Raw genomic sequence first — 20,242 nt, forward strand, 5'->3', positions numbered from 1 at the left:
GCGAAGAAGAAACAGAATAGCAGAGCAGAAGTATGTTGATATTAAATATACATGAGCTGAGGAGCTTCTCGATTTTGCTTGGGTCTTATTTCAAACCCAATGAGACACCTCAGTTTTAAGAAACCATGAATATGTTCCTCCAAAACAACAGGAAAGTGCTTTTATTTACATTTTAATCTTTAGGTTAAAGCAAAGAAAAAAAAGGCAGGTTTTACATGAAATTAATAGGGAAATGCTTTTTAAAGTGAGCTTGCGTTAATATGGATATTTATACATTTTCATTTTTTTTGCTCAAATTAATTAAAAATGTCCGACACTGCCACAACGTTGTGGTCAGGTGTTTGGTTGCAGTGGTGACGAGACATTTTGCTTTCTAACACCAGCACAATCTCAACTCATGACCAAAGCACACTATTGTACAACTTTAAAACTGAAATTCTACTTACCTAGCAAGGGTTTATGGTGCTGAGAGCTCAGACAAGCTGTTTGTACCACCTCATGTGTTTAACAGGTGTATCTTAAGACAGGTTTACACTGAATGATATTTTTTGACATCTGATTGGTCCCAAATTTATTCTGCAGCAGAACAACGATCCCAAACACACAGCCAATGTCATTAAGAACTATCTTCAACATAAAGAAGAACTAGGAGTCCTGGAAGTGATGATTTGGCCCCCACAGAGCCCTGATCTCAACATCACAGAGTCTGTCTATTATTAAGTAAAGAGACAGAAGGACATGAGGCAGCCTACATCCACAACTAGGCCAAAAATGTCATGCATTGTAAACCCAGCTTACGAATCCTGTTAAACACATGAGGAAGTAAAAACATCCTATCTGAGCTCTGAGCAGAATAAACCCTTACTAGCTAAGTGTAATTTCTCACACACTGCATGTCAGGCTTTGATCAAGCTGTTACATAGTCCCATGCCTTAAAGAAATGGACGCTGAAATGTCTGATCAACTCAATCTGTAATCAGACCCCAGCAATCAAAATGTCTGATGTGTTTTCTTCCCCTTTCAGGTGCTTGACTGTACCTCATAGAGATGTCCATTATGCATATAGAAACCTATAAATATAGAGCAGAAGCTGTTTCCAGAGGCATTTTACCTCCTTTGAGATCTGCAGATGCCCCCACATACTGGAAGTTGTCCATGTTGATGACGTCTATGATGGGTGAGACGACACGTGTCTTGTCCTGCAAATGACAAAGAGGAACGAGGAAGTCTCAAGTGAGTAAAAAAAAAAAATAAAAATCATTAAGCACTTTCTTTTCCAACGTTACTTTTACACAAAAAGACAGTTCAATAATGTTGTTGTTGTACTTTGGCTATTTGTCATGGGTCGCTACAGTGGATGATCTGAGCTGCATATTTGATCTTGGCACAGGTTTTACTCCGGATGCGCTTCCTGACACAATCCTCCCATTTTATACCAGGCTTGGGACCGGAACTGAGCATTAACCCCTCTGTGGCTGGGTTGGATCCCTGCTGGGGAATTGAACCCACAGCAGTGAGAGCGTGGGATCTTGGTGCTGGACCATCGTGGAGAACAATTCATTTAATAATGATCTTTAGTTATAGCGAGTACGGTAAAAGTGTATAAGTTTTTCTAACAAGGTTACAAGAAATCTGGCTTTGACAAGAGAATCGCTGGAAAATAAAATAAAAGTGAAGCAAAAGAAATGAGAGCGGGAGAGAGAGCGAGCGAGAGAGAGAGAGCGAGCGAGCGAGCGAGAGAGAGAGAGAGAGAGAGAGAGAGAGAGAGAGAGAGAGCACATCATATATCTAGCCCTCACACATCATATAAACATGTCAGAACTCAAGTTTCAGTGACTTGTAATTGAAAACGTGTGCTCAGTTTTGACTTTTTCTTTCAACTCGTACCAGAGGAACGAAAAGCTCCGGCCCTGACCACGTCGCTCGCAGGCAAGGGAAAAAAGCAATTCATGTCACACTGAACAATTTACAGCTGATTCATTGCGACTTAAAAAAGTACTCGTCCAAATTTGCTCAGAAATTTATGAGGCAATAGCAAAGCTGGGACACCAACAGATCCTCGAGTATTTGTGCCACTTCTGACAGACGCTGCCATTTGGGTTACGGCAGCAGTCAGCAAAAGTCCCGTAGTAAATTTTCAAGCACACAGAACTTTTATTATACACTTTATTTACTTAAATGAGAAGCGCTTGTGTGGCTGCACTGAATGAACTCTTTGTTCCATAATTAGCCAAACGCTGACACGCCTGAGTGTCTTTTTTAATTTTTCATCTCTTTCTTGAGCCCGAAGTCCGTTCGTTGAACATCTAACTTTAGCCAACACAGATATCAATAATGCTGAACCTATAAAAGAGTTAAAAACTTCTAAAGTCTAAAAATAGTCTAAAAATAAGTAGAAGCAGCTGATTGGGTTTATTTATTTAATATAGAAAGATCATTTTCCCTGCGAGCAGAAATGTGATTATTGTGATGAAGTGATTAAGATACTGTAAGTGACTTGGCATCGTTTAGCAATGAGAATAGAGGAATAATAAAGACTGGAACAGATAACTACTGCTTCATTACAGCTTTAAGTGTGTGAACATACAGTAAATGTGCTCATCCTGCACCTGACAAGATTTATAACACACCAGAATTAGGACAAATGTCCTACAACACAAATGAAGGGAAATGACGACAGAATTATTTCTTCACAGTGAATACAAAAGGTGACGGAATTTATCTGGGTCTTAACATAGACAACTTCTTGCTAAACTGCAGCACATCCATATAACAATCCATCCAGGTTAGCAGGTTAGGCTTTTCACACTTCTCTAGGTCAGAGTAAACTCCGGGTAAAGGGGAATCCTGGGTAATCTTGTTTCAGGGTTTACTCTGCTCATGCTTTTTTTCTCGGCATTAACAATTAACCCTTCGTAGTCATAATGTGATGTTTCACACAGTACATTTCTGAACCCTGGCTCAACGCTCCCATTTATATATTTACAGCATCAACACCCACGACTGCATAAATTCGGGGTGTGACCGAGTTAAACCATGGCCTTGGCTAGAAAAAAAGGACAGGTCTGTAATTCTGCACCTGATAATTTAGTTAGCTTTCCCAACTCTTATTTATTTATTTATTTATTTTTACAGCTTTCAAATCCGTCTTTGCCATGTACTTCATCAGCTGTTTGTTCATTCGGCTCATTTTCCAGTGTCAGATATTTCTGTGACGTTTAGAGTTTTACCACCTGACGCTCCTGAGCTGTTTTTGTTTAAACTCTGGGTTGCTAAGCAGCTAGCCATAATTTTCTAAAACTGCATTGTTTCACTCTGTACACTTTCCACACTGATATATGTGGTTAAGTCTGCAAACGCTCCACCTGTGGTTAAAGGCTGGGATTAGGACGACGACAACCCCGGGTTTACTACAATGTGATCATTTGGAAAAGTGTTGAAATTTCCGCACTTCAACGTAGAAATGTAAGAAGCAAGAATTATTTCCACATAACAGATATTCTTTAAAGATCTACTGATAAAAAAGGGCAGTTAGTGAGCAGTGAAAAGCAAAGACAGCAGATTTTGTTTATTACTGCTGAATCAAAACTGAGACGTCTCTGGAGGTATGCTAGCAGACTTAACAATCATGGAAAGTTATCAACACAAGCCTTTAACACCTTTAAATATAAAAGAAGCAGTGAGTATGGTCAAGATGGCAGTTATTAACAAGTTCACCATTTTTGTGCTCAGTTAGAGAAACACCTTGAAGCAGAAACACTAACACAAGGTTTAGGAAAAGATACAACACTGTTTCAAACAATGCAAGCAAAAGCACTTAGGTTAATATACTAGCTTTGGGAAGTAAATCACTCCAGAATGATCCTCAGCACAATAAAAACAAATGTGTTTTGTAGCCAGCATAATTGTACACGATGAAAAAGGACACATGCTTTGGAGAAATATTCACGTGTGCCTATGTGATGAATCGGACGGTAACTGGACGATGAGAAAATACCTGTCTGTAACTTATTTTAAGACTAACAAATAGCTGACCAAACTTAATCCCAGACTAACTGCCAAACATTTATCATCAGTAATCCATCAGTCCTTCAAAACAATTTGCATTGCTGTTATACTAAAATTGTATACTAAAAGAAGGGGGCACGGTGGCTTAGTGGTTAACACGTTCGCCTCACACCTCTAGGGTTGGGGGTTCGATTCCCGCCTCCGCCTTGTGTGTGTGGAGTTTGCAATGTCCAAAGACATGCATGGTAGGTTGATTGGCATCTCTGGAAAATTGTCCGTAGTGTGTGATTGCGTGAGTGAATGAGTGTGTGTGTGTGTGCCCTGCGATGGGTCCATGGTGTATCCTGCCTTGATGCCCAATGACGCCTGAGATGACCCCGTGACCCGAGGTAGTTCGGATAAGCGGTAGAAAATGAGTGAGTGTATACTAAAAGTGCATTAGATGAGGTATGCAGATGATGTAAACAAATAAACAAAGAAATAAATAAATAAAGTCTATGATGGTCTGGGAAACCAATCAAATGTCACTGACAAAATAGAAAAAGCTGTTCTTGCAGTATTTTATTTTATTTTTTAATTTGAAAAACCTTGATTTGAAATCTGCCTTCAGACATTACGTGGCTAAAGAGACAGTTTAACAAACATAAAATAAATAAATAAAAACCTGCAGTCTGCCTCGATGTCTAACACTTGGTTTCCTCACATACTGAAGGGTCAGGATTTATCTACAAACGTGTTGGATAGCTGTGTACTGTGGTGAAATAGTCATAAGCTAATATGTTGTAGTTTGTAATCAGATCCTCCCCTGTACCATCTCCTCTTCAAAACAGATCAGAGCTTACACACGCCGTACAGCAGACATTAGACTGACATTCGGTGCATGTAGTTCATCTGTAAATGAATAAGGCAGCAGGTATTAAGAGATGGCGCACACCGACACCGTTACTGTGACCTCGCTTTACATCTCTGTGTACAATCCTGTGTTAGTGAGCATGCTTTACTGTGGGATAGTTTTAGATTTCTCTGTAGTCTAAGAGAATAACATTGGATATGTGCTGTGGTCAAGCCTCTGGCACAGAGAGATTACACCGCAACAATGACCAGCATTTGCTTCTGGAACATGTATACCAACAAGAAGGCAAGCTTTTGTGTTGCTTGTTTGCAGAGAGCTACATGTGTGCGTTAAAGCTACTACACCTTTGCCAAACAGGACACATGTCTATTAGTCAAATTATTTTGGCTAAAAAAGGTCACACTCACACTAGCACACATGCACGCACACACCCGCTCAGCGAGCACACACGCACACACTCATCGAACACACACGCACACCCACTCAGCAAACACACACGCACGCACACACCCACTCAACGAGCACACACGCACGCACACACCCACTCAACGAGCACACACCCACGCACACACCCAATCAGCGCACGCACGCACGCACAGACCTGCTCAGCGAACACACACGCACGCACATCCCCACTAAATACATTCCTGCTAACTGTAGATGACTGCTAACATAACTGCATCAGAAACTTTCAGAGACACAAGTTCAAGATTAATTGGTCTCATTGCTTTGTAGTTTCCAGTTAAACTACTATATTCTCCATAAAATAATAGTCTCAATAATATCGGAAAAGGATTCAAATAATCCTTCTGTAAAAATTCTGTCAAAAGTTCATTGTGCTGTTTTGTCCTCATTAGAGGAGTTAGAGTCAGTTAAATAATGACTGTTATGTAATAATGCTGTTTCACTTCGGGAAGGTTTTGTCTCCTCTATTCTGATGTCGGAGTCAAAAAAAAAGTCTTTCTATATCCTTTAATAGCCGTCTGCAACTTTAGCTGATGACTTGAACTATTGCCAAGAAGACTCTCAGGCAGTGGTCTGATCTTACTGAGTAAACGTCTACAGCCTTTGCTAAGAAACAAGAGCAAACACTTATATACATTTCTAGCATTTGGGCAGATACCCTGATCCAGAGCAGCTTACATTTATAAGCTCTCATTTATTACATATATTATGTAATATATTACATTTATTGATCTCATTTATACAACTGCCTTGCAATTTAGTGGTCATCGGATTCAAACTCTTATCCGTTCAAATCAGTAGTCCAACACCTTAACCGCTGAGCTACCACTTTTCAGCATCCATCTGTCAGGGCTATACTTCAGGAAGCTCAGCCTGGTGCAAAGAAAAACAAAACTGACGTATGGCCTCGATACATCGGTCACCCAGTTCATACATGTTCTTATCCAACCAGCCGAGGTGGATGATACATGCTGGTCTGAGAAAGATTACTGGAGTGACATTACACTGAGCAGGTCATCTCACTGTACTGAATGTGCAGGAGACTGGACTGAGTAAGAAACTAAGCTAATTAAACTAAACTATAATGAACTGCTGATCTATCCTGCAGATCTGATCCACTCTGACCATTAGACCATGAGCACAGCGCTGTCCTGCACAATATTAATTAACAATCTGTCAAACCCACAGCTGTGAGCAAGGATTTGTCCCTCTGTATTTATGCTGTGTGTGTGTGTGTGTGTGTGTGTGTGTGTGTGTGTGTGTAACACTAACCTCATCAACTCTCTCCAGTAGAGGCTCCAGCCAGTGCTCATTACACTCACAGTGGCTGTCCAGGAAAGTGAGGACACTGGCCGTGGCTGCATCTGCTCCTCGGACACGTGACCGCATCAGACCTGAGATCACACACGCAGACACACACGTTTTACTGTCCTCTGACATAACTTAATACAGCTAGTCAGATAGTTAATGCTTTGCTGCACTTAAACTTCAGTAAGAAAATAACAAGGCCAGCAGTCACAAACGTCTGATATTCCTGTTCTTGTGGGGGATCTAAAAAACAAACAAACAAAACAAAAAAAAACAATGACCAAAAAAAAACAACACACAAACACACACACAAAGTACACCCAATAAACATAAAATTGTACAGACACACATGCAAATAGACCAAAAGAAAATTAACACACACAAAAGCACACACACAAACACATACATGTATATGTACACACACAAACAAAAAAACACAAAATCGCACGCACACACCCAAATAAACACGTACACACAAACACATGCACACAAAAGCATTCACACGCAAACACATTTAATATCACACACACACACACTAAAACAAACACATGTACACTCATGTCCATAGAGACAGACAAATAGATCCAGACACACACACCCAAAAAAAATCACCCAAACACAATGCACAGGAATGTGATCTCTGCACGAACACGCACAGATCTACACCACATTCAATACAACTACACAACACAGTGTGCCTCAGACGTCAGTGTGAACCTCCAGAGCTACTGACTACGCTGACAGATATCAGGCTCCGGTAGCTGGAGGAAATTAATCATACTAAACAGTACAATTATAAAGTCATGCAACACAAATGATGTCCAAATTCTCACTAATTTTCACTTCCTGAAGGCACAATTCTGTCTACACAAATCCCACTACTGTTCAGGTACTGAGCATCTTCCCGGGCTGTAAGTGTTTCATGCCCAGTCACATGACGTGTTATTAAACAGGACTGTAATACAGATCGGTTTCCAGGGTAGTGTTTAAAGAGTCCAGCGGCTGTGTAACACGGGTAAAGAAGGAGCTACAATGAACAACATTTTCGAGTTGGATATCAAGAGCGCCTTCTGAAACAGCACTCGCTCACATAACAAACCCTTTATTTTGTTTAACGCTCCACTTTCTGCAAGCACTGTCTATAAAAGTGGAGTGTTTTTATAAGGCTGCTTATCGTTAAAATGTTGTGGCTTCTTTACTTGCCTCCAGCTAAGCAGCCTGATGGTTACTTAGTTGGAAAGCTGGGCAGGTAAACAACAACAACAACAACAAAAAAACACTGGGGGGAACTCCATTAAAACATTTAGACGGTTTACAAAAGTGTCTGAGGTCATTGAGTCACAGACAGAGAGAGAATTTTGATCATTTCATTTGGAAAGCAAGCCGAAGGCACTGTTAGGGCTACGATAAAAAAGTTTCTTTTTTGCTTTCAGAGCTCTTATAAGTTGTTGTACTGTGTTTGTGTTGTGTTGTTTGTGTCAAGTGAAGTCAAATAGCTTTTATTGTCATTTCAACCATATATATCTGACGCAGTACACAGTGAAATGAGACGACGTTTCTCCAGGACCATGATGCTATATAGAACAACACAGAGCTACAGTAAGGACTGTAGACCAAACATTACTTCTAGTGTCCCCTACAGACGTTGTGTTTGCACTCGCGCACTTGTAAACTATTCTGACTCAAGTCTTTATTCTTACAGATTCCTCCACATAAAGAACACAGTGAACTGATATCAGGGAACATTGTGTGTTTAAATCAAATCTAAAAACTTAGTGGTGCTGCTGCTGAAGTCATGTGACTTGGGAATTGTGTCTGGAGATTGTGTTTAGGCTTCAAAATGCATAAAAAGGTTCATTTGTAAAGATTCTCTTGAACAAAACTTTTGATCACAAAGCTTGTTTTCAACCTCCTTCTATTCAGGAAGAGATACAGGACGACCTGCACCAGAACCAGAACTCCAGAAACTTACTGAAGTCTACACCACACCACTAGGACGCTGATGTCTCACTAACTCTTCACTCTCTGTAATCACTGTACATTTCTGTACACTGTACACTCCGTTACATCTTTATACCATTTAGAATTGTATATAACTCTACATTCATTGCTCACCCTGGTTTACATCCGTTTATAAACATGATCCGTACGCTGTATATTTCCTGCTTACTCTTGTACACACAATATGCATAACACACACATTGTAGACATATTGTTCTGTCTATATAACTAACACATATGACTATTTTGCACATACTACAGCTGCCATCACTATTTATTGTTGTACATGTACTGATAGATTTATCTGCACTTGTTGTGCCTATGCATGTTTTTTTCTACTATTTGCACTTCTGGTGAATGCTAAGCAGAATATCGTTGCTATGTATCTGTACCATGCAATGACAACATTCTTTCTTTCCTTCTATCTTTCCTTTCCTTCTTTCGTTCCTTCCATCTATCTTTCGTTCCTTCGACCCTACTTTCGTTCCTTTGACCCTACTTTTGTTCCTTCGACCCTACTTTCCATCTTTCTATCCTTCTTTCCTTCTATCCTTCTTTCTTCCTATCCTTCTTTCCATCTTCTATCCTTCTTTCTTTCCATCTTCTATCCTTCTTTCTTTCTTTCCGTCTTCTATCCTTCTTTCTTTCTTTCCGTCTTCTATCCTTCTTTCTTTCTTTCCGTCTTCTATCCTTCTTTCTTTCTTTCCGTCTTCTATCCTTCTTTCTTTCTTTCTTTCCGTCTTCTATCCTTCTTTCTTTCTTTCTTTCCGTCTTCTATCCTTCTTTCTTTCTTTCCGTCTTCTATCCTTCTTTCTTTCTTTCCGTCTTCTATCCTTCTTTCTTTCTTTCCGTCTTCTATCCTTCTTTCTTTCTTTCCGTCTTCTATCCTTCTTTCTTTCTTTCCGTCTTCTATCCTTCTTTCTTTCTTTCTTTCTTTCCTTCTTTCTTTCCGTCTTCTATCCTTCTTTCCGTCTTCTATCCTTCTTTCCGTCTTCTATCCTTCTTTCCGTCTTCTATCCTTCTTTCCGTCTTCTATCCTTCTTTCCGTCTTCTATCCTTCTTTCCGTCTTCTATCCTTCTTTCCGTCTTCTATCCTTCTTTCCGTCTTCTATCCTTCTTTCCGTCTTCTTTCCGTCTTCTATCCTTCTTTCCGTCTTCTATCCTTCTTTCCGTCTTCTATCCTTCTTTCCGTCTTCTATCCTTCTTTCCGTCTTCTATCCTTCTTTCCGTCTTCTATCCTTCTTTCCGTCTTCTATCCTTCTTTCCGTCTTCTATCCATCTTTCCGTCTTCTATCCATCTTTCCGTCTTCTATCCATCTTTCCGTCTTCTATCCATCTTTCCGTCTTCTATCCATCTTTCCGTCTTCTATCCATCTTTCCGTCTTCTATCCATCTTCTATCCTTCTATCCATCTTCTATCCTTCTTTCCATCTTCTATCCTTCTTTCCATCTTCTATCCTTCTTTCCATCCATCCATCCATCTCTCCAGTATTTTCTGTAATAATCCAATAATGTCGCCTCAGGGACTTTTGTCTTGGCACGGTTGCCTCCTCCTTGCTAATTACACATATATTCTGAACTGATAGATTTATGTAAAGCTGCTTCATGACGATGTCCACTGCTGCTTAAAGAAAAACAGACTGAGAAATGTTTTTTTTTGTAGATTACGATGTTGAATTTAGTAATAAATGACATCCTGCATTTTACCTTCACTGCATCAATAATGTAATTGATATAATGAATTAATTTAATATTAAAAGGATTTAATTATTATTAGATCATGTGCAATATACAAGTCTATAAAAACTCTACAATAGAAACAATAAGGCATTAAGTTCAAATGAAGCTATGATTTATGTTACAGCCAACACTACGGTCTGAGCCATGCTGTGTGTAGATTATAAAACATTAAAATAACACACATCTTTTGACTAATCAGAGCTGAGAATTCACTGTGCTCAGGTATCAGTCAGTGTAAAAGTTTAAGCTCCTTTCTAAATGTTGTAGAAACATCCTCTCCTTTTACCTTCCGCCTTTATAAATACCTGAAATGCTTTTCAATTGAGAATTGTTTAGATTATTATTTCTCTTCCTGTTGAAAAACTAATGCAGTCTAGTTGAATTGTGTTTTTTATTTTTTTTTAAGAGACGAATAATGGCAGAATAAAGAGGGCATGTTGAAGTCGGCCGGTGGTGTAAATAACGTGCTCACCTTCTCGTCTATCGTTTCTAAGGACCCGGACTTTCTCGATTTTCCCGAGCAAGGCTCCGTCTTCAGCTGAAGAAAGAACCGAAGAAGAAGCAGAGTGCATTTAAAGGTGACGACCACAAAACAGACATGAAACAGATACAGGATGCGCGTGTACTTTTTGTCAATCAGCTAATCAGGTCATGTCGTTACAGAATAGAGGAAATGACCTCGAATCGAGTTCTGTACTTATTACAAGTCAGGGAAATGAAGGAAATAAGGTGTGTCTGCTAGAGGGATGAAAGGAATATGGATGTGTGTGGAAATCTTGACTTACGGTTGTCGCTGTAATCGTCCACGAGGATGATTTCTTTGACGAGGTGGGGAGGACTCTTCTTCAGAACGCTGCGGCGAGAAGACCAGGAGTCAAAAGGGCTTCACTTTACATTGTGTAATTTATCAGTGTGGATAGGCTACATGTTATCAGCGAGGGGCAAATCTGGTAATGACGAGCAATGATCTGTGGCATTACGCTCGCCTTGTGGAGTATTCTCTAATGCTATGTAAACCAAACACAGTAGACTGTACAGAGAGAGCAAAGCATGTAGAGCTGCCGTGCTGACATCTCACCTCACTACAGTGCGCAACAAAGCTGATCGAGCTTCGTTATGGAAGGTGATCACCACGCTGGATGCAGGCAGATCCGTCCTCCACTGTTTATGGCGACAGCTATCAGAAAGAGAGAGAGAGAGAGAGAGAGAGAGAGAGAGAGAGAGAGAGAGAATGGATATATTTGTAAATTTCTCTCATCCTGAAGGTTTTGCTTTGGTGATCAAGTAATCGATATTTCACCCAATTAAAATAAAGTAGTATAATTAAGTAAATTTCCCCCCAAACGTGAGCAGGAATCCTTAGGAACGACACTGCCTTCAAAAATCCATGTCGCTTACAGCAATTTGTTCTCCTTAATTAATTTCTGAACATTTTGAGCAAGACTGTTCTTAAATAAATAAATAAATAAATAAATAACATGTGCAAATAACAAGCTTGAACACTTGTGCAGATCTGATGCAACACTGAGCATGAAACACAAGCACTAGAGCTAATCAGAGCATTATAGTGAGCTCAGTGTGAGTTCCAGCGATACTCTGTGTTCGCTTTTTGACCAAATGATAGAAACAAGAACTCAGAAATGCTATTCATTAGTTTTAATAAAATAAATAAAAATCAGCTGTTTCTATGTCAACGAACACAACACCAAAACAAGGGGGAAACAATATTATACTGTGTTATGTTAGCGTTTTAAACAAGGCAGCTGAATCAGTCTTCTTTTTATGTCCTTCGAATATATTGCCTTAAATTTTCTTCCAGTGAGCTGATTATGTTCCTAACCAGCTTTAATTCTTACAAATGTGTTGCAATTAATATGAAGCAATGAACGTAAAATGCCAATGATTTTTTTTTTAATGGATACAATTACCTCTAGTAATGTGATTTCGGTTTTAGCCTGACACTGTTTTAGCTTATTTATTATTTTTCCATCCATTTGAGTTCTGCACACCAGCTGAAAGCTTTCTATCTGCTGTTTAGAGAGCAGTGAATAAATACACAGTGCACATTGTGTAACAGCATTGGAATGGACAAAACATGGTGAACACAAGATGTCCTTAACAATCTGTGCTGCCTCGAGCCATTGAAGTTCTTGAACATGGGGTTCAACCGGTTTATATTTGAAAAGTCAGAACTTTGTAGATCTGTCCATCTCAATAAGCTTAAGAACTGGAGTTCCTCTTCTCTTGTATTATACTGATATGACTCAGTGAGCAGAGACCTGTGCCGTGTGAGCGTCAGAGCCTTGCTGAGGTCTTGTGCAAACCGAGTTATTTGAAATAAATTATTTTCCATTCCACAGACGAGTCCAGTATCAGAAGGTTGTGTTGTTTTACACAAAGTCACCATCCTCTGCGTCTACATGTTTTCCACCAAAACACCTTCAACAACATTTAAATCATAATCCAGATAGAACTACAATTACTGCAAGCACAACTACGGCAACTAAAACTATCATCTGAAATGCTTTCGAATTAATCTAACCAAACCCTACAAGAACTACACTACAGTCACAAAAGCAAATATTACAATAGCTGCTACTACAACATGGACTAGTACTACAACTACAAAAATAAAACTATACAACAATAAAAGTGGGCATTATGAGTGGGCATTATTAGTGTTTTAGTTTTGTGTTTAACAAATATATCTATCTATATCTATATACACATATATATATGTATATGTATATGTGTGTATATATATATATATATATATATATATATATATATATATATATATATATATATATAGAGTTGGTTTTGTATATAGTATCCTTTTTCCACTCTGCACATCTGGACACACAGGTTTGAATGTGACCCCTGTGGGGTTAATCCTCTGGCCGTGTCTTTAGTTAAAGGTGACAAAGCCTAAGCTCCTCTCAGCTCTCAGTATCACTGGCTGTGCTGCAGAACTGGAGCCTGGCAGAGTGACACAGCAGTGATGTCACGGTGGCATGTGTGGCAAGGCTTAGTCTCAGACCACAGTGAAGGTGGTGTAGTGACCTGATCTCACTGACAGAATACAGGAGAAGACAAAATATTTATTTATTTATGACCTTGCTGGATGTGCAAACTGGAATGTGGATTCTATTTATAAATGGATTTATTCTATGCACACAGATACACACCTGAATAATACACAGTTCTATGACTGTATCAATATGCTGACACACGTACAAAGAATACACAATTCCATCACTATGCTGACTTGAAGACAAACATTTCTCTCTCTCTCTCACCCACTCACGCACACTCTCTCTCTCTCACCCACTCACGCACACTCTCTCTCTCACCCACTCACGCGCTCTCTCTCTCTCAGCCACTCACGCACACTCTCTCTCTCAGCCACTCACGCACACTCTCTCTCTCAGCCACTCACGCACACTCTCTCTCTCAGCCACTCACGCACACTCTCTCTCTCAGCCACTCACGCACACTCTCTCTCTCAGCCACTCACGCACACTCTCTCTCTCAGCCACTCACGCACACTCTCTCTCTCAGCCACTCACGCACACTCTCTCTCTCAGCCACTCACGCACACTCTCTCTCTCAGCCACTCACGCACACTCTCTCTCTCAGCCACTCACGCACACTCTCTCTCACACCCACTCACGCACACTCTCTCTCACACCCACTCACGCACACTCTCTCTCACACCCACTCACGCACACTCTCTCTCACACCCACTCACGCACTCTCTCTCACACCCACTCACACTCTCTCTCTCACCCACTCACGCACACTCTCTCTCTCAGCCACTCACGCACACTCTCTCTCTCAGCCACTCACGCACACTCTCTCTCTCAGCCACTCACGCACACTCTCTCTCTCAGCCACTCACGCACACTCTCTCTCTCAGCCACTCACGCACACTCTCTCTCTCAGCCACTCACGCACACTCTCTCTCTCAGCCACTCACGCACACTCTCTCTCACACCCACTCACGCACACTCTCTCTCACACCCACTCACGCACACTCTCTCTCACACCCACTCACGCACACTCTCTCTCACACCCACTCACGCACACTCTCTCTCACACCCACTCACGCACACTCTCTCTCACACCCACTCACACTCTCTCTCACACTCTCTCTCACCCTCTCTCTCACACCCACTCTCACACCCACTCTCACCCTCTCTCTCTCTCACCCACTCACACTCTCTCGCTCACACCCACTCACACTCTCTCTCTCTCTCACCCACTCACACTCTCTCTCTCTCTCACCCACTCACACTCTCTCTCTCTCTCACCCACTCACACTCTCTCTCACCCACTCACACTCTCTCTCTCTCTCACCCACTCACACTCTCTCTCTCTCACCCACTCACTCTCTCTCTCTCTATCACCCACTCACACACTCTCTCTCTCTCAGCCACTCACGCACACTCTCTCTCTCAGCCACTCACGCACACTCTCTCTCTCAGCCACTCACGCACACTCTCTCTCTCAGCCACTCACGCACACTCTCTCTCTCAGCCACTCACGCACACTCTCTCTCTCAGCCACTCACGCACACTCTCTCTCTCAGCCACTCACGCACACTCTCTCTCTCAGCCACTCACGCACACTCTCTCTCTCAGCCACTCACGCACACTCTCTCTCACACCCACTCACGCACACTCTCTCTCTCAGCCACTCACGCACACTCTCTCTCACACCCACTCACGCACACTCTCTCACACCCACTCACGCACACTCTCTCACACCCACTCACGCACACTCTCTCTCACACCCACTCACGCACACTCTCTCTCACACCCACTCACGCACACTCTCTCTCACACCCACTCACGCACACTCTCTCTCACACCCACTCACGCACACTCTCTCTCACACCCACTCACGCACACTCTCTCTCACACCCACTCACACTCTCTCTCACACTCTCTCTCACCCTCTCTCTCACCCCCACTCTCACCCTCTCTCTCTCTCACACCCACTCACACTCTCTCTCTCTCTCACACCCACTCACACTCTCTCTCTCTCTCACCCACTCACACTCTCTCTCTCTCTCACCCACTCACACTCTCTCTCTCTATCACCCACTCACACTCTCTCTCTCTCTCACCCACTCACACTCTCTCTCTCTCTCTCACCCACTCACACTCTCTCTCTCTCACCCACTCACCCTCTCTCTCTCACCCACTCACACTGTAGTGCACATTTCCTTCACTGTACAGACTTAAAAACAAGCGTTTTTATTCATACTTTCCTTTTCTTTAAAAAAAATCAAAAAGCTCCTTGAGAATAATAATTCAGTTGATCGAATACTTTTGTAATTGTTGCCATTTAATAATCATTTGCAGTTTCATGCTGATACCTTACAGGTTTGTCCTCACTCTCTAGTGACTCACAGTTCATTCAGCAGGGTGTATTTCTGATTAATTACATCTGCAATGCTGCTCGAGTCTCAGACTCCAAACCACGACTCCTCAGAGAAATCAGCCACAACGCCAAAAATATCCACATTAAAAACACACACAGTGATGCGTCCTCTATGGAATACAGAGCATATGCTCTCCATCATCCCTTCCCTTTTAAATGCTTTAATAACAAAGGTCAAACATCACGTGTCTTTCTCACCCCAATAAACACCTGCATGGCCAAATCTATTCAGTGTTTTATTAATAACAGGATGAAGACACACCGGCAAAATCCCGTTTAATGTGGAAGCGCAAGAGCAGCACAGAAAATCTTTAAATATCTACTAAGGGAGTTCTCAGTCTTAGCTCAGACACTCAGGTCTGACCCTGGATCGATCTGTTTGAGGGTTTAATCACTGATTTGTATTCACACAATTGTTTTAGGCTACAGCTCTATTAGACCATTTTTATTCTACTTTTGCTGTGGAGGACTTATTTTTTTCTTAATTTGAATTCTATTAATTACATTTAAATTAAAATGAAAGCCATCCAGAGTATGAAATGTAGAATAGAAGCCTTTATTATGGACACATACACATTACAGCACAGTGAAATCCTTTCTTCACATATCCCAATTTTGTAGGTTGGGGTCAGAGCGCAGGGTCGTTCATGATACAGCGCCCCTGGAGCAGTGAGGGTTAAGGGCCCCGCTCAAGGGCCAGTTCTGGGGCATAAACCCTGATCAACAACCAGAGCCTTAACCGCTTGAGCCAACATTGTGCCTATAAAGTATATTACATTATATATATATATATATATATTAGTGTATATATAAAAGTATATTACATTATATATATATTAGTATATTATTAAAGTATATTATATTTACACAAGTATTAATAGAATGATATGAATGTTGATTTAATTGATTTAAATACTGAGCAGGAGAGAAGACGCAGCCTTGAATCTGTTTGCTTCTAAAAGAATAATGTTGCATTAAACTCACTTCTGAAGTGAGAAGTCAGAACTTATGATTAAGAATAACAACATTTTCCGTACCCGTGCAGTCAAGGTACAAAGCATGGATGCCACCTTTGTTAGCCAAAAGCTTGATATTGAAGCCTGATGTGTATTTTCTTTAATATGCTGATTGATCTAAAGCAAATATTTGCTGAGGAGAACCTCCTGATTTCCTGAGAATTTTTTTTTACTTCATCCAAGTCAAGACTTCGTGTTGAATGCAACCTTCACCGTGGTGTGATGGGAGCTGACAAACAGTTATTAGTCTTACATTATGGGACTGTCCGCCATACACCGCAGAAACAACAGAAATGTGTTAATAGAACTCTGTCACAGCTGCTCTTATGCAAAAAAAAAAAAAAAAGAATACAAAACCATTTAATTTCTAATATATAATCATATGCTTCATGTTTCTTTTTACACGCACGCCTTCATGGCTCAGAAAATCAAGGCTGTTATTCAGGCCATTCCCAGCTCTATTTGTATGAAAGGTATAGAATATACTGAGAAATATGCCTTCTTTTTATTTCCAATTGGAGCCTTGTCCTAAATTCCTCACGCTGTCTTTGTCTATTCAGCTGCACAATGAGCCGTTTCTGTCTTCTCCCTGCTCCTGGATTGGAGGGTAACTGTATCAGGCAGCGATCTCAAAACTCTTTCATCAGGTATTCACATCAGTCCGTTATATTCAGCCTGCAATTTTTCTTCCTACAGAACCGAACAATGATTATATAAAAACCTAGAGTGCACTTCTGAGTCTAGAAAAGGAAATGAATAGAAACTAAGCAAACTCGAGTAAAGTAGAAGGCTACAGTTAATTCAACTATTTCTATTTCGAACTAATTCAAATTCTAATTATTTGTATAGCGCTTTTAACAATTCCAATTTTCTCAAAGCAGATTTACAAGTATAGAAACAGAAGAGAGGGGAAAAAAGAAATAAATATATATAATAATGAGAAGGAGAAAAAAAAAATACATACAATTAAAGTTTAAAATTAATTAAAAATATTAATTCAAATGTATACATCTCTCCCTATCCTTAATGAGCAAGCCGGAGGTGACGGAGGCGAGGAAAAACTCCCTGAGATGATATGAGGAAGAAACCTTGAGAGGAACCAGGCTCAGAAGTGAACCCATCCTCATTTGGGTGACACTGGACAGTAAATAATGTAAATGTAAATAATCTCCTTTCTACAACAGTTTATAATAGTGCAACCGAGAGCTCCTGAGGAAACTCTGGGTTCACCACAGACCCAACACTAATTTCTCCTTGTCAAAGTCTTCAAATGATTGCTGATAAAGACCGGACCAACTAACCGAGTGATAAGTCACCAATGATGTCTTTCCATCAAGAACTCTTGTTTGCAGTCTAAAAATATAAATTCTGCTCACTAATGCATGGTAATAACAGATGAAGGCTTCCCTTTGAACACTTTGCATCACTGAATCTTAATCAGCGTTCCGGTGTTATTTAGTAAAAGCCCATTTAAAAATCCTCTCTTATCAGCCTAACAAACAAAACAACCATTGAGCTGAACCTTTAAAAACAATGAGGCTCTTTCCTGGTGCTTATGAGATTCGCCACCAATCTGATTCCCTCTAGTTTAATCAGTAAGCTGTACTGTGTCCAGAGATTGAAACTCAACATGGCAGGAATTCAGACTACTTTCAACTCGCGCATGCTGTGATGGCGTGAATGCCAAAACTGCACGCAAAACTTTCTGCCATGTATCCAGTGCCCACTCACTGCATGACCTGACATCTCAGAGCAGGTCTTTAAAAGGAACTCAAGCAAACTGCCTGGACAATGGAACAGAAACATGGTCTTTATCTTGGATCATTTGAAACTTTATACCAAAGTAAAGCTTCATTACTAGTGTTGGCTCCAAAAAAAAAACTTGACATGAGTCAAGAACTATGATATCCGCTAGAAGTGAGGGGCTTATTTCATTTCCGTGATGTCAAAACACATCTCTGTGGTTGTCTAAAAAACCCACGTTAAAAGCACTGAAAATCTAGTTGTAGAAATGCATGGATTAAGAAGTCAGCACAGAGACTTTTAAAATCCAATTAAAAGAATATATATATATACACGTCTTAGCAGATAAGTAGTTGTGACTTAAACTCAAGGCTGTTTTTCCTTCTCCATCAGATTTATCTTGTTTTATGAGTGCAGGAAGTACACACAGAACCCTGAAGTATGCTGTGGCAAGTCTTACCAGGTCTCCTCTATTTTCTTCCCAATTTGTCAGGATGGTCCTTAATTCCCTTTACTACCCAACTCTATCATATCCACTGTAGAGTGTGAAGGCTTCCTTCACATCACATGAAACTATCCTCTACTTCTACATCTTTCTAAACTGCATTTATTACATTTACTGCATTTTGCAGACCTCCAGACATTACCACTGGTTCACTAGGTCACAGACCATCAACCTAAAACTCTGTTCAGCTCCGTTTTTCTTTCTTTTTTTAATACACACATAAAACAAACCGGGAAAATAAGCACTAGTTTAAGTGTTTCACGAAGAGCTTGGTCTTCATCCGTCATTTGAAGATTGAAGAAAAGAGTCTTGTTGTATGCCTACCTCTGCTGCCCATGTTGTGTAACAAGGCAGTGTAACATAGTCTAAGGACAAGCTATCTACCCTCTTCTGCATGCATAAACTCACAGAAGCACAAGATAGGCTAGAGCCAGCGTGAGTGGCTGGGGTCACTTTGAGTCTCTTGACAGCACAGCTGACAGAACATCAGGATTCAAACTGGCTGTCTCCATTAAAACACCACCCACGCCTTCCTGTTGTTTGCCTCAGGAAACAAGTCAAATGAAAACATATACTTACCACCAACCGATGTTCGGTACAGAAAAACAAAAATTAAGGAAGGAAGATGCAAATATAGTGCAGGTCAAATATGTTAACATTTCACATTGCCTGCGACTCAGCTTTCATTCACTGAAGCCTGGAGCTTCGTTTCAATAAGACAATATGTTGAGCAAAATGTTGAGGCAATACTGTCAAATTATTCCAAACGTGCACATTTGAATAAAACATTAACACGACGAAAGTGTGTGCAAAGCCACTTTCTGTGCAGTGGGATTAAAATGCTCATTTATGAAAGTGTCACCAGTTATAACACTTTAATGATTTTCTTGAAATACCTCCACAATGGGGGAAAAAAAAAAAAAAAAAAAAAAAAGAATTGAGAGTTACAACACAGTCCATGTTATGAGACCTTCTGCCTTTAAGTTTGGCTGAGGACACAAACACACTGAGCTTTATAGAGTTGGCACAAAGAATTACTGATTGTGCGTGTCGAGCCCTTCAGCTGATAAAACAAAAACAAAAAAAACCCTTCTATATACACTAGAAGAGAAAGGAGGTTCTTGGAGGAGGTCGTCATCTTTACTGCCCTTCTTA

The 20,242-nt window shown here is 40.6% G+C and overlaps 1 protein-coding gene across 2 annotated transcripts in view; it reads right to left on the minus strand.

Moving 5' to 3' along the window:
* galnt2 (UDP-N-acetyl-alpha-D-galactosamine:polypeptide N-acetylgalactosaminyltransferase 2) overlaps positions 1–20,242 on the minus strand; it is an 87,598-nt gene that overhangs the window by 12,191 nt on the left and 55,165 nt on the right. For both annotated transcript variants that reach the window (XM_060872947.1, XM_060872948.1), the window contains exons 4-8: positions 11,454–11,552; positions 11,161–11,228; positions 10,848–10,913; positions 6,599–6,720; positions 1,112–1,199 (exon numbers count right to left, since the gene is read on the minus strand). In XM_060872947.1, the coding sequence (XP_060728930.1) occupies positions 1,112–1,199; positions 6,599–6,720; positions 10,848–10,913; positions 11,161–11,228; positions 11,454–11,552 (443 nt within the window). The remainder of the gene's footprint in view (positions 1–1,111; positions 1,200–6,598; positions 6,721–10,847; positions 10,914–11,160; positions 11,229–11,453; positions 11,553–20,242) is intronic.

Source organism: Tachysurus vachellii, chromosome 6 (assembly GCF_030014155.1).
Source record: "Tachysurus vachellii isolate PV-2020 chromosome 6, HZAU_Pvac_v1, whole genome shotgun sequence".
NCBI classification, from domain to species: Eukaryota; Metazoa; Chordata; class Actinopteri; order Siluriformes; family Bagridae; genus Tachysurus; species Tachysurus vachellii.